The 21,032-nt window shown below is 37.1% G+C and overlaps 1 protein-coding gene across 2 annotated transcripts in view; it reads left to right on the top strand.

The window, feature by feature from the left end:
* Positions 1–2,287: 2,287 nt before the first annotated feature.
* The window catches only part of LOC6040993 (motile sperm domain-containing protein 2), a 42,076-nt gene continuing 23,331 nt past the window's right edge, over positions 2,288–21,032 (top strand). Inside the window, exons 1-2 of one of the 2 annotated variants that reach the window (XM_038260511.1) lie at positions 2,288–2,784; positions 17,224–17,811. In XM_038260511.1, coding sequence (XP_038116439.1) covers positions 17,712–17,811 — 100 coding nt within the window. In that variant the 5' untranslated portion in view covers positions 2,288–2,784; positions 17,224–17,711. Of the gene's footprint in view, positions 2,785–10,800; positions 11,060–17,223; positions 17,812–21,032 lie in introns of those variants that run through there. The other variant, XM_038260510.1, reaches the window with a different exon arrangement.

Raw genomic sequence — 21,032 nt, forward strand, 5'->3', positions numbered from 1 at the left:
GATGGAAAATGCGAGGGGAAATCCGAACCGGTTTGGGTGGGGGCAGAGCATTTTCGTGGAAAACCAGCCGCAGGAGCGATGTCGATCGGGCAAGAGATGGCGCTGGGTGACGATCTGAAAGGGTTTTGATTCAAGATGAGATCTGGCTGTTCATTGTATTAAATAGAAATCTTGCGATCATTGGGTGCAATATGGTAAAGAAAAACAAAAGGTTTAATAGCGAGAATCGTGAAAATACCTAAAAATGCTTCACAGTCCCGAGATATCCCACAGATATGAGCGACTAATCAAACATGTGGAAAGTGCGAATCATTTCTCGTTTACTTTTTCAAAAAAGTCCTATGTACACAAACCCATAGCGCATTGGTTGTTTTGCCACTTGTCAATCAGCTACTAAACTGTTTCAATGAACGAATAAACACGAATTATTGTTATTGTAAGTGCGAGCGGTACTTTCCTCACGTTTCAATTGCGCTGGACCTTCCGCTCGGTCTTTAACTGTGGGTGTACCACGTGGATTAGCAATGCCTCTAAAATGCATTTTTATTTCTCTTTAATAACTATAGATTTATCATATCATGTGATCCAAATTTCAAGCTTTTAAGTGCTCTAGAAACGGCTGTCCCTATTTAGACTGTAGTCCCGATTCGCCTCAGTTGACGGTTTCTTTTATGTGCTTTTATGTGACGCACTTTAGCACCATTACTATGCTCTGCTCCCTTATCAGGATACGCCAACGATCTAAATTTCTGCCTTAGCAGTTGTTTTGAACAGTTTTGTCTTCCTCACCTTACTGAGGAAAGGCTATAAAATCACTCGAAAACTGAACTTCTCAATTAGACCTCCTAGACCCACCTTCATGTATACCTATCGACTCAGAATCGAATTCTGAGCAAATGTCTGTGTGTGTGTGTGTGTGTGTGTATGTAGGGATGTGGGTCTGTGCACCAAAAAATATGCACTCGATTATCTCAGCACTGGCTTAACCGATTTGGACCGTTTTGGTCTCATTCGATTCGTCTTGGGTCCCATAAGTCCCTATTGAAAATTATGAAGCATGTTATACATTTTTAGAAAGGTATTTAAAAGACCTTTCCAACGCGACCAATACATTGAAGATCTGACAGCCCTATCAAAAGTTATTAGCAATTAAGTGTTATTTATGCACTTTTTGGAAGCCGGATCTCAGATATCACGATGAAAACGTTGTCCGGATCTATCATGCAACCCGTCGTTGAACAGGTTATCAAAAGACCTTTCCAACGCGTCCAAAACATTGAAGATCTGACAACCCTATCAAAAGTTATAAATACTTAAGAGTTATTTATACACTTTTCGGAGGCTAGTTCTCAGATATTTAGATGAAAACGTATTCCAAATATATCATGCGACCTATCTTTGGATAGGTAATTTAAAGACCTTCCCACGAGCGTGTCTATTTTGGATAGCATTACCCTTTGAATGAGAGGAAGGCACCAACCACCTAAGGGTGGATTAAGTAACGTTTTTTTTTTGCTCTCGCTTAATCGATTGAAATTTGCTGTATTTATTTCATCCAAGGATTGTATTTGAACTAATTTGTAGCTGTAAGTATATCCAAAACTCTGCATTTGTCATTAGTTAAGCAAATTGTAAACTCAACCCCCGGAGGTTGGTCACTTTTTCGTTTGACACTTTTTTAGTTTGTACCCCGTTGGTTGGTCAAAGTCAAACTCAAAAGTAACAAACTGTACCTTTTTACAGGGCGCTCACGCACACTATCAAACGTTTGGTAGTGTGTGTGTGAAATCCGTGTAAAAGGGGTGCCGTAATCTGGGCCGAATCGGAACATCAGTCTGAAAAGGGACAGCAGTTTTTAGAGCACTTAAAGTTTTCAAATTTGAAAATGAATTTACACATTTTATTGGTCTGAGCCTGATCCGAAACCAACCAGAAAAATCAAAATATTGTGCTCCAACATGGTTAAAATTGCTGTTCCAATTCGCTCCATGTGTCCCGATTGCCCCAGTTTACGGTGTCAAATTAAAACGTGACCCCGTTCGTTTGACAACAGTTGGTGTCAAACCATCGGGGTATGAGTGTATTATGATTAGTACAACAAAAAAAATGAATTGAATTGAATAAATTTCCGACAGATGGTATCCCTTCTCTCTAGCCAAGCCAATCACCACTGCAACATATTATACACGCGATGCAACAGAAACAATCCCTCGCAACGCAACATTTAACGACGCACGTGGAACCCCGCGAGAGAATCCAAAGAATGTTTTCAGTTTGTTTACAGACTTCCACCGGGTCGTACGCGCGGGTCCCGTATCGCGTCGCGTGGTTCCCCAAAAACTTGGGCCAGTGTCTTCCATCATTGTTGTTGTTACTCTTTTCTTTGATAACTAAATCCGCCCCCACCGTCCGTGCCCGCCAATCAGTAATTTCGGGAAACAGTACAAAGCGTGAAAGTAGCTCACTAGAACAGCATTACCGTAAAGTGAAACGATCAATGGTTATGGGGTGGTGGGAATTATGACCGAATATCCGTAGTAACATTAAATTGGTGAAGTTTTCCCACCGCCAAGAACCGGCTACGACAACGAAACAAAGTTCAAAGTCATGTTTATATGTGCTCACAGAATACACCAGCAGCCCAAAAAGAGACTTTTGCATTAAGTCAGACGACACACTCGTGATGGGGCTTGGAGTCGTTGAAGGTTGAAGCTTTACCTTAATATTCGACAAGATTTGGAGTTCTGCGAAAAAGATTCACCGTGAACGTGACATAAATGCGAAGTAAGTACGACGCTCATAAAGTGGTTTCGCTGGTGAATCTTTAAACATTAGCATAAATTTGGCAAATGTCACAGCATCCCCCCCAAAATACATACCCACATGTATGTGTGTACATAACATTACACAGTCTGTCGATATGTTGCTTGCTACACACAACCAAGCATCTTTGGACGAAACATTGTGGATGCCAACGACCTTGACATTGTGAGAGAGGATAATGATGATGGTTCTTCGCGTGTGCGGTGGTGTTGTATCTGCCAACATAATCGGTTTTTATAACGTAACACAAAAATCGGATTTTTAGACCTGGGAAACAAACGCTTCACTGAAAAAATCCAATTGAATTGGTGTATCAGGAATGTAACTCGAAGCAAAACTTATTTTTTCAAGACCCGTCGTTTTTTTATGAACGAATCCTAGGCTTCATCCATAAAGTACGTCACGCTAAAATCAGCCAAAATTGACGCCCCTCCCCCCTTTCTCACACTCACTCATACACCCCCTTGGACCGAGCCACGTAGCCCAGTGGTAACGCTTCCGCCTCGTAAGCGGTAGATCGGAGTTCAAATCCCGGCTCGGACCAACACAACTGGTGATCTTCTCCCTTCTGGAATCGATTGCTTAGTAAAGGGAAGGTAGTGTATCGACACAAACTGGACCTTATCACGACACCTTAGGGAGGCGACCTATGGAATGTTAACATTAACCCTAACATGTTAACATTAAGTTGAGAATGAAACTGCCCCGGGCAGAAAGTTGCATCTTGGAAAAATCTACCCATGTTCGTAAAAACACGAACAAGTCAAGTTCACCCCAGGGTATGGTTAAGAGATAACCGAACATGGCCACGAACATAAATTGTTCGAGGCGTATCTGCGAAAAATCTTTATTTAATCTTTATTTGACCAACAATGCCACATCAAGTTGAGTTTATAGTAGCAAACAACTGAAATCTTCCAAAAATCATATCAAGTTCATAAAGTAGATATTGATCCCAAAAATAATTTTATTGGTTTTTAATGCACCCCGTCCAAAAATCCACAGTAAAATTTCAAAAATCTTGGTAATGTTTCTTATCATAATAATTTTTCAAAATGTTGAAAAATATTCAACAGGCTGAGAGCAAAAGTTTCGCAAAGTCCTGAAAATCTAATAAATTCTACCAAAAATCTTGTCGTGATACGGATCCCGTAAATTTTCTAAGTGCCGGAACGATTTTTGTAGGGGGTATATCAATAATTATTAAAAACCGACTTTCGAATTTCAAAATTTCAATGAAGACGTTTTGTTAGGGACATTATTTTAGGAACAAACTGGTGTTTTTGTAAAAATCGGACAAAAATTTCCTGTAATTTCGTCGATTTTTCTGAAATTTTGGTTCAAAGCAAAACTAAACATCAAAATAATTTATCATGTTTCCAAACTCCCAAAAATTTTCTAAGTCCCAAAAAAATGCTTCTTCTGTTAAAGTAAAGAATTGTAAAATATACGCAAAAATTTCAAAGTCCAGCATAAATAAAATCAAACTTTAAAATATCAGCTCATGAACATTATTCTAAGTGTCGGAAATTGAAAATTATGTCAGTGACTGCCAATTTTTCTAAGTCCAGCATAAATTTGAAATAAAGTCAAAATATTTTGGAAAAAATAAAATTTTCGAAATTTTTGCTAAGTCCAAAAACTATCACTAACACCTCAATATCAACTGTAGATAATGCAGTATGATCATGGAATATACTTTCCATGATAAGCAGTCGGTTTCAAAAGTCGTCATAACTCGAGGAGTTTACAGCAAGATGCGAATAAACAAGCCAAGATAGTTCGAAGTTATATACACCAACTCACTTTCCGCCCGGGGCCGCTGAATCCGCTTTGTAAATACTCTTCAAGGGTGTTCCCCTCAGGAACTGGGAAAGATTTACTTTTTTTACTCATACACCCCCTCCCCCCATTGAGCGTGACATACTTCATGGATGACGCCCTACTGAAAACATCTTCTTTTTGCAAAGGCATAATCTACTATTGTACATAATATCAGTTTTGGTACTGTCAAACATTCGCAAAATATCAATCTATCTATCGAGGTTTTTAAGCGAAGATGGCGTTCGAATGGCGAACGCCCGAAATGTCAAAATCACGCAGTGGTACCAACATTACGGAAAAAGTGTGCCATGGCATGACAGCCACATTTTTTTCTAATGTTTGTGCTACTGCGCGATTTTGACATTTCGGGCGTTAACCATTCGAACGCCATCTTCGCTTAAAAACCTGGATATATATAAAAAAAATCGACGGTTTTGTTCGAACGGAGCGTCGGATCGAGGTGCTCTTTGTTGCGTTAGGTTCGTGTAAGCCCAAGGAAGGTTCTTACGCCAAAAAGTTACAACTTTGGCCACTCTGGAACCGATTCCGGAAATTCTGTCGATTGTATGGGGAAAGTTACGTATAATCGTTTGTCGGGTAAGGCTTGTATATTTATGTTTTTGTATGTTTCAAAAGTTCAACGTCAAATTTAAAATTTGTAAAACGATTAAACACATTTTGTTTGATAAAAGTGCAAATTCAATGTTATTCAATAAACAGAATGAAAAAAAGACTCCCCCCTAGCCCATTTTTCTGATAAATCATAACCTGAAGTTATAATACGGGTGTCGCATATGGAGCTTACGACCCAAAAAGGTATGTGCCTTTGCAAGTCATAACTGTGATATGGGCTGAACTTTATGTTAATATCATTCCACTGTAATTTTATATGTATTCATATGTAAAACGAGCTTAACGATCGTTTTGGTGCGAAAAAAATCAATTGATCAACTTAACATCTTAACATGAAGAATACTCAGCCAGTACTGCTGTTGCATAAATATTCTGCAGACTCTACTTGAGTTTGTTTGTCCATTATTCACGGAATGAACGACGTCGCCGATGACGCAAAACAAACCATTGCCAAGGCTTCCGTTTTTTTTTGTCATCCAAATATTGCGATAGCAGAATTCGCTTGCTCGCAATATCCAAAAAATCAAGGTCGTCTTGTTATCATAAGGCGATAATCGAGAATTATGAAAACACTTTTAATTTCGTAATTCTGCTTTCTGTTTCATTGGAAAAGGTTTGTCATTATTTACCAATTAGCACCAACATGGTAGACTCGAAGATACATCTATCTAGATTATCTGTTTCGCCCAGTTGCAGCTCAAATCGTCTTCAAGTGCAAAATCAACATTGGCCGTCGCTGCCCTCAAGGTGTCCACACATAAGAATGACATGTTAATTTATACGATGCATGACATGAATTTCAATGACACTCGGAGGGAAGGGTGCGTCCGTGGTTTGTTTTGAAGCCTCATTTGAGTGGGTTTTATTGTAAAAGCAGACGCGTGAGCATGATCTTAAACGTTTATTATTTTTGTTTGGTGTTTGTCTATTTGTGTTACGAGCAATTTGAACAAAATTAACTGCGATAACCATATTTTTAAGTGATTGTAAAGTTGTATTAAAACATATAAAACAATCGTGAAAAGCTTTTATGATTAACTAACTAAAAACCTCTTCAACCCTTAAACGAACTGTTAGCATAAATTATGACAGCAACTTGGAAAGGTTAGGTAAAATCTTAATTGATTGTGTTCGACGTATTGTGTTCAGTTCAATTACTAACTGACAAGTTTAAACGTAATGATCACCTCAAAGCTATCTATTTTGCTGAGCTAAAATTTCTGTCAAGTAAATGCACAGTAATCTATCAAAGCCGACATAGTATTTAAATGCTCGCATTACACTGCACATCAGAAAAATTATACCGTCAATTGGGGCGAATGGTGAATGCAGTCTGAATAGAGACAGCTGGCTTTAGAGCATTTGGATAACGATGAACTATTTTTATTTGTATGTGTCTGTTTTATCTAAAACCTGTCAAAAATATCCAAATGTTGTGTCGTAACAAGACTAAAACAGCTATCCCAATTCGCCCCTAATAACGGTAGTGACTTTAAATGAACTCGGCCGATCGGGGCGTTACATTTCTCAGTGGGCAGGGACGTCAAAACATTATTTTACAGTCCAGCTGACGATTCTCGATATTTTCAATTTCCCGAGAATCGAGAGTTGAATTTTGCTATTTCCCGGGAATTCTCGAGATCTGCAAATTTTAGGTTTCATGCAAAATTAATGATATTTTGCCAATAACTTTTAACAAATTTAAGACTTTTTTACTATAAATTGAACTCAAGTACATTTAGGCATAGTTGTCCAATAATTTAAGTAACCATAACGAGATTTTTGTTACTTTGTGGTATTCTTTTTACTTGTTGTAAAAGCTTTCTGCAAAATATTTATTTCTGCTGGAACTCACAACCCTATTGTTTTATAATTTTTGTTATCCATAATTCTCACTGAATGATTTTTTCCTATTCATAATGAATATGTCGTGTCGTAGTTTTTTTTTTTTTCTTAACTTATTTTTATTAGGTCCTTTTAGGTGCTGTGACCAGGTTGGGACCGAGGATCAGTATAACAATATATAATAACAAAAAAAAAACTCTTTAAATTCCATACTTGGAGATCATGTAACTGACGAGGGTTACTTGGTCCAAGCGGGTCTTGCAGGTCTTGAACCTGCCGATGTACTCGGAGAAAATCCCCCACAGCTCAGCCGAACTGTAGAGTACCTCCCCGGCTTCCTTCTCCGTGGCTCCACCGTCTCGGGGGCCACCTTGGCTGCTTCCTGCGGGACGAGGGCGATCCTTGGATTTTCCGTCCGGAACTGCGCCCGGCAACGGAGGGAACTCCGCCGGCGTAAACGCCGGAACTGCTGGACTCTGCTTCTCCGGCTTCCTTGCCGGCGGTTTCGGTTTCGACGCCTGCTGGCGCCTCTGGATAAAGTCCGCACGCTTAGGGCAGCTGCGGTCCGTGGCTTCGTGGGCTCCAGAGCAGTTGGCACACCGCTTCGGCTCGGCTTCTTGGACTTTGCACTCGTCCGTCTTGTGGGGACCCCCACAGTTGTTGCACCTGCCTTTCAGGTGACAGTTCCTGGTTCCATGACCCAGCTGCAAGCAGTTCCTGCACTGGGTCACGTTCGGCCACTTGTTCCGGTAGGCCTCCCACCGGATGATAGTGCTTGCCACAACTTTCATTGCAGAGAGCTTCTTCAGATTGGTGTATCCCTTGGGGAAGACCACAATGTACGGAGTTTCGTCCACGGTCCTTCCGCTTGATGACGTGCACCTCCAGCGCGTCCAGCTTGAGATCCCTCTTCAGAAGGTACTTGACCTCGTCCGGTTTCAGTTCATCAGGAAAACCACGAAGAACCACCCGATGATTTCGTTCGCTCCGCCGATCGTGGGTGTAGAATTCCACTTTCTTTTTCTTGAGTAGCTCTTGCAACTTGTCAAAATCTTTGATAGAGAAGCAGGTCACCTTGGTTCCAAATCGGGTTAGTTTGTAAATCGGTTTGAAACCATATTTACGACTTTCCACTATCGCCACAAGCTTGTAAAAATCTGTGGTGCTCTTCACCACCAAATGTGGTTGCTTTTGTTTACCTGCCGACTGGCCGGGTGGTGAAACCGCCGGGGCGTCTCCTCCTCCTGCTGGGCTGGCATTGTTGTTGTTTTCGTTTTCCGCTAGCGGGCTGAACTTGTTGTTATTGAGCACATTCTGCTCCACTTTTCCTTCTCCGACGACAGCTCCGGTGATCTCAGGGGTCTTCTTCCGCTTCCGATTTCCGGGGATGAGTTGGAAATCATCCGTCTCGGAGGTCTCTTCCACCTCCATCCGTCAAACAACTCGAGGCACGATGCCTTTAGCGCGCACGTACACACGTCTACTCTCTCGGAGCTGTGTGTGGAGAGTGACTAATCACCTTTACAATTTGAAATTATCTTGTAGAAGGGAAGTTCACTTGCTTTAACTTTCCATTTCCAAGCTGGAACTGGTATTTTTATGTAAGTTTTTGGCTCCCCAACATTGTGGTCAATAATTCAACATCAAAATCGCTATATTCGTTTTTTGTGTATTGAATTTAACTCATTCAATGTCACTTTAAATCAAGGTGCTTATAATATTCATAATATTTTTATAAAAGTCAAAATTCCCGAAAGTCTCGACCAAAATTTGAGGAAATCGAGAGTCTCAAAAATGACTCGCTGGTCACCCTCTAGTCCAGACTCGATTATCCGAAGGCCTTAGAAAAGATGTGAATTTTCGGATAATCGAATCATAAAAAAAAATGGCGGCCAAAATGGCAGTGATGAAATATTAAAAAAAATATTTTTAATTTAATAGGCAATCAACTATTCAAAATTGGCAGTTTGATTCGATTATCTGAATTCTCATACAAAATACGAATCTTCGAATGATCAGGATTCGGATAATCGAGTCTGGACTGTATCCTCATTTAAACAATTGAAGGATTTATTCAGCTTATAACCTATCTACAAACACTTAGCATAGAAAAGTGCAATTTCCTAAGTAATGTGTTTATAGATAGACCATTAAGCTTTTTTTATATTCTGTAACTACATTTTCTATCTTTTTACACTTCTTTTGGGTTGATACCTGTTTTCCACGTCAAAAATATTCAAATATTGATCAAAAATATCCAAATATTGATGAATATTGAAAAATAAATTAAGGTTCTTCTATTTCACCCATACCTTCTGTCACGCAGTGTTAAAAATTGAATGCATCGCTGGATAAATGTGGAAGTTTCCCACTTCCCCACCATTACATAACACACCGATAGTGCGAAATGATCTGTTGTACGCTATCCCATGTCAACCGATTACCAACAACGCCACACAGAAAAAAAAAAGTTGAATTTTGGAATGTTGAAAATTTGGTAGGTTGAATATTACCTCTTTATTTGTGTAATATTACATAAAAAATGTGTAAAAATGTGAACCTGATGAATATTCATCAAAAACTGATGAACATTCACCATTTTCTGGGGTAAAATTTATCATTTATTTTGCCACAAAATCTGTCACTATTTCCTGATGAATATTACCATCATTTTTTTTTTCTGTGCAGCAAGTAATTAATCGACACTGGATCTGGAGACTAAAGCACCAGACGGAGACTTTGTTTGGAATTAATTGCCACTTTTTGCTCCAAATGAGTTTACGGCCGTGGCGTCATCAATCTCAAGATCACATCTAACTCTAGGAGGTTAGAGAGAACCCTTCCACCGCTTAACCCCTAGCTCAATCTCAAGTGTGCATGCATACAAATGGCTAGTATCCGGCTAGATCCGTAGGGGTCTTCCATAAGCTGCGTAACATATGTTATTTTCTGTTTTTATCAAAATGAATGTAGAAAAGGTCAAAACCACGTAGTTTATTACACCCCCTCCCCCTTCCCTCACCCAACTAACAGATGAATGATGGAGCAGCCCCTTGACCTTGACGCATTGTGCACACACAATCGCGCTACTCCACCACCACAAGCCGGCGGCGGCGAACAACCCGAAACTCGCTCTAGAGATGTTTGCTCCAAAAACAATCTATCCCCTCTCACTCTCACAGCATCACAGAACACGCGCTGGACGTTGGTCCCACGGACGATGAACTTGAAAATGGATTGGCGCTTGGGCTCAGTAGCGTGATACAGCGATATTTCGGATGTTATTATGCCATTCTGTGCTGTAATTATGTCCGTGGGATGCAAGAGAGAAAGCAAATTAAAGGGGATTGTTTCAAACTATCGCGCCTTTGTGAGGGCGTTTCCAACCCTGCATTTGACAGTTATCGCTGTGTCAAACAGCATCAAGGTGAACAACTTTAAAGGTAAGGTTGTTTTGACCTTTCAATGCAGGGCTGGAACAAGTCATCCAGAACAATTTTTTTTTTGCAGACAATCAAACGCGGCTTGTGCAACAACTGGCAAACACCACGATGGCTTTAGCCGCGCTCTCGGAGAATTCGCGGTCAGCACACATCTGACTTTGAACCAATACCGTGATGGCTAGTGCGACAACACAATCGAATGCGCCGAAAAGGCAAAAAAAAATCCCAAAACGAATCGACTCGGTTAGATTAGTTTCGTGCTTCGATGCGGCAAGACCCGTTTCGGCGGTGGCGGTTCGATCGTCAGTTTCGGTGAAGGTTTTTTGTTCGAGTCCCACCCCTAGAATCATCCCGGTAATGCCAGGTTACGTCAATCGGCGAAGACGACGATAGTGTGACGGGAGTTTCAGTTGTTGGTGTGACTAGCCGCGCTTAAACCGGCCGGTGAAGGGAGGCACCGTAATCGTTATCACTACCCACGACTAAGCAAGGTAAACAAACAGCTCGGGAACACAGACAGCCGGAAAGCGGTGACATTTTGATGCAGTTGTCGATGTGCCGACCAGTGTTGACACCAGCAAACAAGGCGCGGGGAACACGTGTTCGACTAGGATAGGTTGGATTTTATTTCCAGGCAGTATTTGTTTAGTATCCCAGCGCGGTTGACTAACACTCCGGATGTTTCGAGATCGTACCCAGCCGGTTTAAATTAAAGTCGCCAGTTGGATTATTTCTAGCAACACGAAACATTTCAACACTGGATCATGACTTCAAATGAACTTTGCTTAGTACAAGATAGCTCACAAGCGGCAATATGTATATCAGTTTGCCCTTTGTTGTAAATATCCAATAATTCAATGCCAGTGAAGTTGCAGCCCAGTGTTATAACATTCTTTGCAAAGAATCTTTTTTGTCACAAATCCTCATTGCAAAAACTTGATTGCGCCAGCAACATGTGTCTGATTGTTGAATTAATCGTAATTACGCTCCGGCATTTTTTGTTTGTAATTCATTTAGCAAAATGCACAAAAACATCCATCGTTTAAAATTGGTTAATGCTATACATACATGAGTAAATCAAGCTAATGTAAATTTGTAGAATTATTTTGTTTGGGAAATCTAAAACTGAGCAAATGTATGTCTATCTGTGCGTATGTGTGTTACTAAAACTATCACTCATAAATGCCCATAAATAAAGATTCGGCTATTATGCCAAATCAATTATTTCGAGAAAAACGCGGTTTTGTGTTCGTCACGGCAATTTCTAAGGGGAATGGGATATTAGCCGTTTGGTTTTTCGCATCGGAAGCAAAACTAAATAATAGGGGAAATATACCCTTTCTAATCAAACACCTATCTTCGTCATATGGAGAGTTTGATGCTCGATTAAAGCTCCAAAAATACAATTTATGCTATAAACTTACAAGCAACAGCACCGTCTAGAGTAAGCGAGACCATTTCTCATCATTTTGGTGGCACACACATCCAAAGCCAGTGATGCCAGGAAATTGTCTCTATAAATTCTACTTTTCGTGAGTGTTAAAAAACAACACAATTGGCAGCACTAAGCAGACCCAAAAGAGCGCTGGGAGAAAAAAGAATTAAGCTGAAAATAGGAAAATGGACGTGGCCCAATGCATGCTCGACTGATTAGAATACATTTGGGATTTTTATTAAATGCTTGTAAAAGGAATAGAATAACTAAAGTAAAAGTGAAAATAAATAGAAATTTTCACAAAAAGTTGCTCTACTCGTTGGTGTACTTGGTTTTAGTAAATTTCAAGGAACACTCCAGATTATCCAGCATCATTCAAACACGACCGCTTATTAGGCTTAAAATGGGTATATTTCCCCTTTTCAATTCATATTTTGGAACCGCCTGGAGCAAAAATCTCGATTTTGCCAAAAGTGAATAATTGCCGTTTTTTTTTCAATAATGGGCAGTTCTGTCGTCGTTTACTTACTAACATCTACTGTGAAAGTTGCACCTGCAAACCGATGTTGAACATTGATTTGAACACATTCATGGTTTACCAGATTTTAAATTCAAAACAAAAGTTTTTCAGTTATTTTATTGATCAAAACATTAAGTTTTGTTTAAAATGTATCTTAAAAGTCAGGTTTATGAATTTATCTTTTAGACATTAAAACAAACTGAAAATTAAATAAAAAACGATAAAAAAAATTTTCTCATTGATTGGAAAATCATTTTAAAAATGTGAAAATCGATCATCAACTTCTTATTAAGAAACGTCAAAGTTACACAAAAGTCACTTTGACACCAAATTTCTATATCAACACCTCCTCAGGCTGCAAACGATTGAAAAACACGTCTTTTTTCGATTGTTCAAAAATACAAGAAGTTGTACCGCCCCTCTATCACTAAATATCGAGAAATGGAGCTCGGATTCGTGATCAGAAACAGAACAAAGTTTAAAGCAAATTGAAGGGGGGTCGGGGCAACTTTTTTCCAATTTCGTGTTAGTTGGCGGAGCATTGCTCAATATTGTAGGCTTATAGGGTACGTTATCCATTAGTGGACCCCTTTCCTATAGTGGACCCTCTGAAGGGATTTTGATGAAAAAATCAATAAAATCCCTATTTCAAGCGTGTTTTTTGTCGGCAAATCTTTTTTTGGCATGTTCAGCATCATTTAAATCAATGTTGACTGATATTGAATCGTCTTTTTTACCAAAATGAGTGTTTTGAGTTCGACATCTGAAACCAGCCATGGCCACTAGCATTTTCACAACAAAACTGCATTTTTATTTTATGATATGATTATGATTGAATTAACTATCCAATCGTTTTTTGACTGATTATTTAACTTCAGTAAGTCGAAAAAATGTAAGGTTAATAATAAATCAAGAACAAAACATTTTTTTAAATAAACATGCGTGGTTTTATCAGAAACTGTAAACAAATCTATTGTTTAGTTTCGGTCAAACATTTATGTAATTAATATGCAAAATTGTACATCAAAATTACTTTTTTTGATTATTTTTATGTTTACCGTGGTTTTTGAAACGTTTTCTTTGATCTTTTTCGGAAATAAATGTGTTTAAATGTCTGTTAGGTTTTTTGTTGTTTAAAGCCAAATTTGTTAACAAAACTTATTTGTTTATGATTAAAAGTGAGCAAAATCCACCTTTTATTCATTATATCTATCATTAGACCAACGCCATGCATCAAAATATCAAATATCGGTTAAATTTGGTATAAAAATAACAGTTTGCCTATAGTGGACCCGGGTCCACAATCGGGGATTATGGACCGGGTCCACTATAGGAAAAGGGGGTCAAAAATCACTTTATTTTCAAATGGCAATTTTTCTGCTTAAAAACAAATAAACTCATGAAACAAATAGTCAAAATTGTTCAAAAGACTTCAGTTTTCATTTTTTTGTACAAAGGGTTATGAGGGTGCTTAAAATATTGATAATTTGTGAAAAATGTGCTTCGGCTCTACTAGGGGGTCCACTAATGTTTAAAATACCCTGGTTCATGAAATTTCTTAAATTTCACCTTAGGGAGTATGGGTGTTGGTGGCTGTTGCAAAAAGATATTGGAGTTTTAAAAATATAAATTTTAACAGTTATTTGCTATTAGAAATAAGTCAAAGTTAACCTATCGAAGCTTTACGGCACATTTTAAACCACACTTTTCAAATGCATCGAAGGGAATTGGAATTGATCAAGTTTTACGCAAATGCTAAAAATTTGAAGTTTTTTGTATGTTTGTTTATTTCAAACTGATCACGTTTGGCATGAATTCATCTAATGTATAGATAAATAAACACTGAAAGTTTCATCAAAATCGGAGTACCTTGATACGACCTGTGACACACTGGCAGAGGCGCCGACTAGTCCAAAATGTTGGGGGGGCACGGTTGTTTTCAGAAATCGTTAGGTGAGAGTGGCGATTTGATGTTTAAGTTTATTGTATATCACGAATTTTACCAATTTGAATATTACGATGTGGTAAAAGTTTTTTTCATCCGGAATCCATTTTTTTTTTTTTTGAAAAAGATAATTTATTAAAACGTGATTGAGAATGTTTATTGGGGGAAATTTTTATATGTTTGGAAGGCGAATTCCTTCTAATTGGCATATTCTCACTTATTTTCCAGAAGTAACAGTCAATAATAAAAATTATCAGGTATTTAAAATTCAACAACACAAATATTCTAAAAATGAAAACAAAAGAAAATTTAACAAAAACATTTAAATTTTTTCAGAATTTAAAAAAATAAAAAAAAAAATTTAAAAATGTTAAAAAAAAGTTAAATTTAAAATTTAAAAATGTTTAAAAATTAAAATTTAAATTAAGAATTTAAAATTTAAGAATTTAAAATTTAAGAATTTAAGAATTTAAAAATTTAAGAATTTAAAATTTAAAATTTAAGAATTTAAGAATTTAAGAATTTAAGAATTTAAAATTTAAGAATTTAAGAATTTAAGAATTTAAGAATTTAAGAATTTAAGAATTTAAAATTTAAAATTTAAAATTTAAGAATTTAAGAATTTAAGAATTTAAGATTTAAGAATTTAAGAATTTAAATTTAAGAATTTAAGAATTTAAGAATTTAAGAATTTAAGAATTTAAGAATTTAAGAATTTAAGAATTTAAAATTTAAGAATTTAAGAATTTAAAATTTAAATTTAAGAATTTAAGAATTTAAGAATTTAAAATTTAAGAATTTAAGAATTTAAGAATTTAAGAATTTAAGAATTTAAGAATTTAAGAATTTAAGAATTTAAGAATTTAAGAATTTAAGAATTTAAATTTAAGAATTTAAGAATTTAAGAATTTAAGAATTTAAGAATTTAAAATTTAAGAATTTAAGAATTTAAGAATTTAAGAATTTAAGAATTTAAGAATTTAAGAATTTAAATTTAAGAATTTAAGAATTTAAGAATTTAAGAATTTAAGAATTTAAGAATTTAAGAATTTAAATTTAAGAATTTAAAATTTAAGAATTTAAATTTAAGAATTTAAGAATTTAATTTAAGAATTTAAAATTTAAGAATTTAAGAATTTAAAATTTAAAATTTAAGAATTTAAGAATTTAAGAATTTAAGAATTTAAAATTTAAGAATTTAAGAATTTAAGAATTTAAGAATTTAAGAATTTAAGAATTTAAGAATTTAAGAATTTAAGAATTTAAGAATTTAAGAATTTAAGAATTTCAGAATTTCAGAATTTCAGAATTTCAGAATTTAAGAATTTAAGAATTTAAGAATTTCAGAATTTCAGAAATTCAGAATTTCAGAATTTCAGAATTTCAGAATTTCAGAATTTCAGAATTTCAGAATTTCAGAATTTCAGAATTTCAGAATTTCAGAATTTCAGAATTTCAGAATTTAGGAATTTAGGAATTTCAGAATTTCAGAATTTCAGAATTTCAGAATTTCAGAATTTCAGAATTTCAGAATTTCAGAATTTAAGAATTCCAGAATTTAAGAATAACCAAAAAGATACACAAACGGTTTTTAATAAAATCAAAAAAGGCATTATAACAATTTGATACGACCAAAAATTTGCAATTTTTTAAAAAGAAATCAAGAAAAAAATTACCTAAAATTACTAAAAAAAACGAATTTATCAGCATTTTTTTAATGTAAAGCTGTCATCAAATGACCATTTTGAAAAGTGTTTCAGTTCATTTTCGCTAAATCCTGATCTACAATGGCAAATCGCAGAATGTTGCGTCTGAAAACTTGATGATTGTTTTGACAAGAGTTTGCGTAAGTTTGCTCTTGTATACTAAGCTTGCTGGTTTTCCTACCTAGTTAGCATAAGAGAGCACAGTAGTATAGATGAAACGTTGTCGATTTAAAAACAACAAATGTTTTTGAACTATTTTACAGATTCGCTTACAAGAATTCTATCGAATTCCAATTCAGTTTTAAATATTATTTTCAATTATTTCTGTGATTTTTTTTTGTAATATTTAAAATAAGAATATTTTTCTTTCAAAATTTCTGGGGGGGCACAATGTATGGGCTGCCCCCCCTGCCCAATTTTAAGGGGGGCAAAAAGTACCGTGCCCCCCCAGAGTCGGCGCCCCTGCACACTGGTGAAAACTCACTCTTGTGTTGCGCCGTTTAGGAAAAAGCATAAATATGCTTCGCTAGTCGGTAGTCTGTAGGCCGTCAGTTCAAACCCCGGGGACGGATGAGAGCTTAGATGCAAATTCAATTCTTTGGATGCCTAATTTCGAGTAAGAATCTTGCAATAGAAACCCCCAAAACCATGTTGTAGAGCAAAAAATTTGAAAAAAAAATGATTTAAACCGTGCTTTGTTTTAAAAATGCTTTTGGTCAAACGGGGACAAAAAGCTGCCCTTAAACAACCCAAACACAAGATTGATCGATAAACTTGAACTTATCAATAGTCTCTAGTTAGCCCCCAAATCATCTATGACAATTCAGCAAAATGCTGGCTATCTGCTCGTTGTTGTTCAAAAAACATGCGATCACACTGCCACAGAACTGCCTCACCTTCACCAAAAGTCCAGTTTGCCATGCACGATCAACCACAATCGAAGTTCTTCCGTTGAACAGCACCGCACGCGCCAAATCTCCGAGCCATTTTTTGTCCCTCATATTCAGTTGGATTTTTTTCTTTCTTCTTCTCTCTATTCTTTTCCGAAGGTTGATCATAGACGGTGGTGGTTCGACGACGAAACCTGCAGCCGATTTTCGGCAGAACATTCGTTGCGCTGCCGTCGCGGGGCTTAGACCGAAATCATCCTGCCCGAGCCTGAACACAACTGGCATTTGATGGGCTGATCGCGCACGAGTTGAAGGTGAACTTCGCACAGAACAAACATCGGTGGAAGAAGTTGCAGCATCAATTTGGCGTGTATGATAACCAGATTGTGTTACCAAATCCATAAAAGAGTACAAAAGAAGAAAAGGAAGAAGGAAAACGTGCTCAAAAGTGATAACAAGTGCCAAGCAAGTTTGTAAGTGTGGTATTAATTTATAAGTTGGGAAGTTTGCAAAGAAGGTTGTGGAGAGAAGAAAAGTGCAAAGTTAAACAAACAAGTCTGAGAATAGAGAGTACTAGTCGTTAGTTTATTGACCACGACGCAACGCGCGGTGCTGCTGACTGAAGTTCGCGTGAGTGTGCTTCCAAGATGACCTTGCCAGATGTGCTGAATCCGAGCCCGGAGGTGGTGGAACAGCTGAGGGAGTCTTTTCGGCAAAAGATGAAAAACGACGAATTGAAAATTCCACGTGAGTTGATTTATTCAGTATTTGTTTGATTATTTAAGCGCCCATTTGCTCTATAATACATTTTTATATTTTTTTATGATACGATGTTATTTCGAAATTTGATTCAAAAATGAAAACGAATCAGTGATGAAGTAGCTTCCCTACAACAACAAAATTCATCGATTTCAAAATTGCTGAACTATTCAGACTGTAAGCCTGATTCACCCAAGTTGACGGTACCTTTTTTGCAAGGACTGTCTCAAAATTACACGAAACGATGACACGAAATTTCTTTTTTGTTTCTTCTTTGGACCCACAAAAGTTTAGCCAAATAAAAAAGGAAAAAAATGTCATGAAATCCTCTGATTTTGTGGAGAGTTGTTCCATTACATTGCCCAGCAAAATTAAAAAAAAGCTCAAAAAAAATGGAAAAAGAATCAATTTGTTTAAAAATGATTCAATGCTCTTGATTTGAAACATTCCTCTTTCAACATTGCAAAGAAAAAAACGCGACTCACCCCGGGCAGACGGTAATAACAAAATTAAAAATATTTCAATAACAAATCCTGTTAAAATAACAAAAAAGTGTTTTTATTTTATCCTAAACTTCAACTTCAATAAGAAAAAATAATAACAGTTTCTGATAAAATAACAAGATTTGGTATTGAAGTGATATTTTACTGAAAATGTTTAATAACACGCTAATAAGAGGAAATGTTATACATTTCAAAAACTCTCCTAATAACAAGATTTGTTATTCGTTTGGTATTCTGACTTAGAAATAAAATTACCATACGGGTTATTCTTTTGGACTATCCTGCTTTGCATAGACAAAACTAATGACAGTTTTAAACCGGTTTGCAACAAGATTGCCATTTGAATGAATTTATCCGGTTGTTTTTTTGTTCTGCCAGCAAAAAAAGTGTTCCGATAACGGTCGAAGGATGAGTAGACAAAATTTTGCTAAGGTATTTTTAGAGCGATAAATTTGCACACTCTTCCGAGTTTGAAAACCATATCTTAGCGTTCTAGTTAATGCTAATCCAATCTTGGAACATCCCACAAATTGCACTTCCGGATTCTGGCTGACCGGACTGGTAGGCTTCAAACATGTTTCCTTTATTTTGATACCTTTGCTGTTCTGTACGAAGTAATTCAACACAACTCTAATCACTTTTATCAAAGCTTGTAAAAATCAAAACATTTCGATAAGCAGCTAATTCATTTAGGCGCACTCCAGCCATGGCACAAAACGTCACGTACAGGGAACACCTGCAGCGAATTTGCTTCGAGTACATTTCCTGACTACATTACCTATCGAGATAAGATAACAAAAAAAGCCTGTTGCCCATCCAGAAGACATGTGCTGGGCTAATAAATTATGCATTCGAAGAGTTATCAAATTAATGTTTTAACTCGTCAGATGAATCTTTGCATGCCTAAGATTATGTCCAGTTGTTCAGCAATAATTAGTTTTCATAAAATCTAAGTACTGACAAAAACAAATATCGATTTTTGGTCATAGCTTGGGTTTTACGATAATTTTACATATAAACCCAAAATATGACCAAAAATCTTTTTTTTTTACGCTTTGACTCTATGCTGAGGGCCGGGACCGTGGTGTAGGGGTAAGCGTGATTGCCTCTCACCCAGTCGGCCTGGGTTCGATCCCAGAAGGTCCCGGTGGCAAATTTTGAGACGAGATTTGTCTGATCACGCCTTCCGTCGGATGGGGAAGTAAATGTTGGCCCCGGTCTAACCTAGAGGTTAGGTCGATAACTCAGTCCAGGTGCAGGAGTCGTCTCCCTGGGTCCTGTCTCGGTGGAGTCGCTGGTAGGCAGTTGGACTCACAATCCAAAGGTCGTCAGTTCGAATCCCGGGGTGGATGGAAGCTTAGGTGTAAAAAGAGGTTTGCAATTGCCTCAACAATCTAGCCTTCGGACACCTAGTTTCGAGTAGGAATCCCGTAATCGGGAACGCCAAGGGAATGCTGTAGAGCGAATAATTTGAATTTCACAGCAAAAAAACCGATGGTAAAATCGCATGCAAAAGCATGCACATCACCTTCGTCAAAATAAACTCTTAATATTACACACTGCATGTACATTTTTTGCGAACACAAAAAAAAGATGCAACCGACGGGATTCAAACCCAGCACCATCAGTAAGGACTGGCGCCTTAGCCCGCTCGGCCCTCTGACCGATGAAGGGTGGAAAGGATAAACACATATATAAGCTTGACATTTCGTTCAAGTAGGTTTCCCATACTGATTGGCTACATATTTCAGGGTGTAATATTACACTGAATTTCATAAAAAAATGCAACAATTTTTTTACAGCCAGGCCTTTTACATGCAGCTGGATTACTACTTTTTTAGCTGTGTTGATTCTATGCTGAGGGCAGTTGTCAGCCGGAACCAGTGGCATTTTTCGAAACGAGATTTGTCTGATCACGTCTTCCGTCGGACGGGAAGTTAATTTTGGCTCCGGTTTAACCTAGAGGTTAGGTCGTTCGCGCAGTCCAGGTGTAGGAGTCGTCTCCCTGGGTCCGGTCTCGGTGGAGTCGCTGGTAGGCATTTGGGCTAACAATCCAAAGGTAGTCAGTTCGAATCCCGGGGTGGATGGAAGCTTAGTTGTAAAAACCCGGGCAGGTGGGAATAACAGGGAGAATACCATTTCAATAACAAATTCGCAACTATCCCAAAACCTGTTATTGAATTTTCTTATGGAATCCATGCATAAAAAAATTGATGACAAGTTATGTTATCATAACAAAGTATATAATTAAATCTTCTTGTCCCGTCGATTAAGTAATAACTAATTGTGTTATCATAGCAAAGTTTGTTATTGATTTACATTTTTGTATGAAATGTTATTTCGATCAAGAAAAAATAATAACAATGCACAGTGAACGCAAAATTAAGTGGAAAATGGATTTTCCGAAAATGGCGACGTTTTGGAGCTTTGATAGTAGCATAGAAAATCTAAAATATGACCAAGCATCGATTTTTTGACTAATTTCTGAGGGCAGTTTCAGATTCAGCGGGCAAAATTACATGGAAAAACTATGGTGGACAATTTTCGAATTTCGTTAGCGTAGTCCCATACACTTTTCCCTTGAAAATTAGACATTTTCAAATGAAAATATTTCGAGTTTAAAAAAAAATACCACGAGGATTTTTCAGCGTTTATAGTGCTAAATCTCCTCTTTCGAATGCAACCTGGTGCTTAAAATTTGGGCTG

Source organism: Culex quinquefasciatus, chromosome 3 (genome assembly GCF_015732765.1).
Source record: "Culex quinquefasciatus strain JHB chromosome 3, VPISU_Cqui_1.0_pri_paternal, whole genome shotgun sequence".
NCBI lineage: Eukaryota > Metazoa > Arthropoda > Insecta > Diptera > Culicidae > Culex > Culex quinquefasciatus.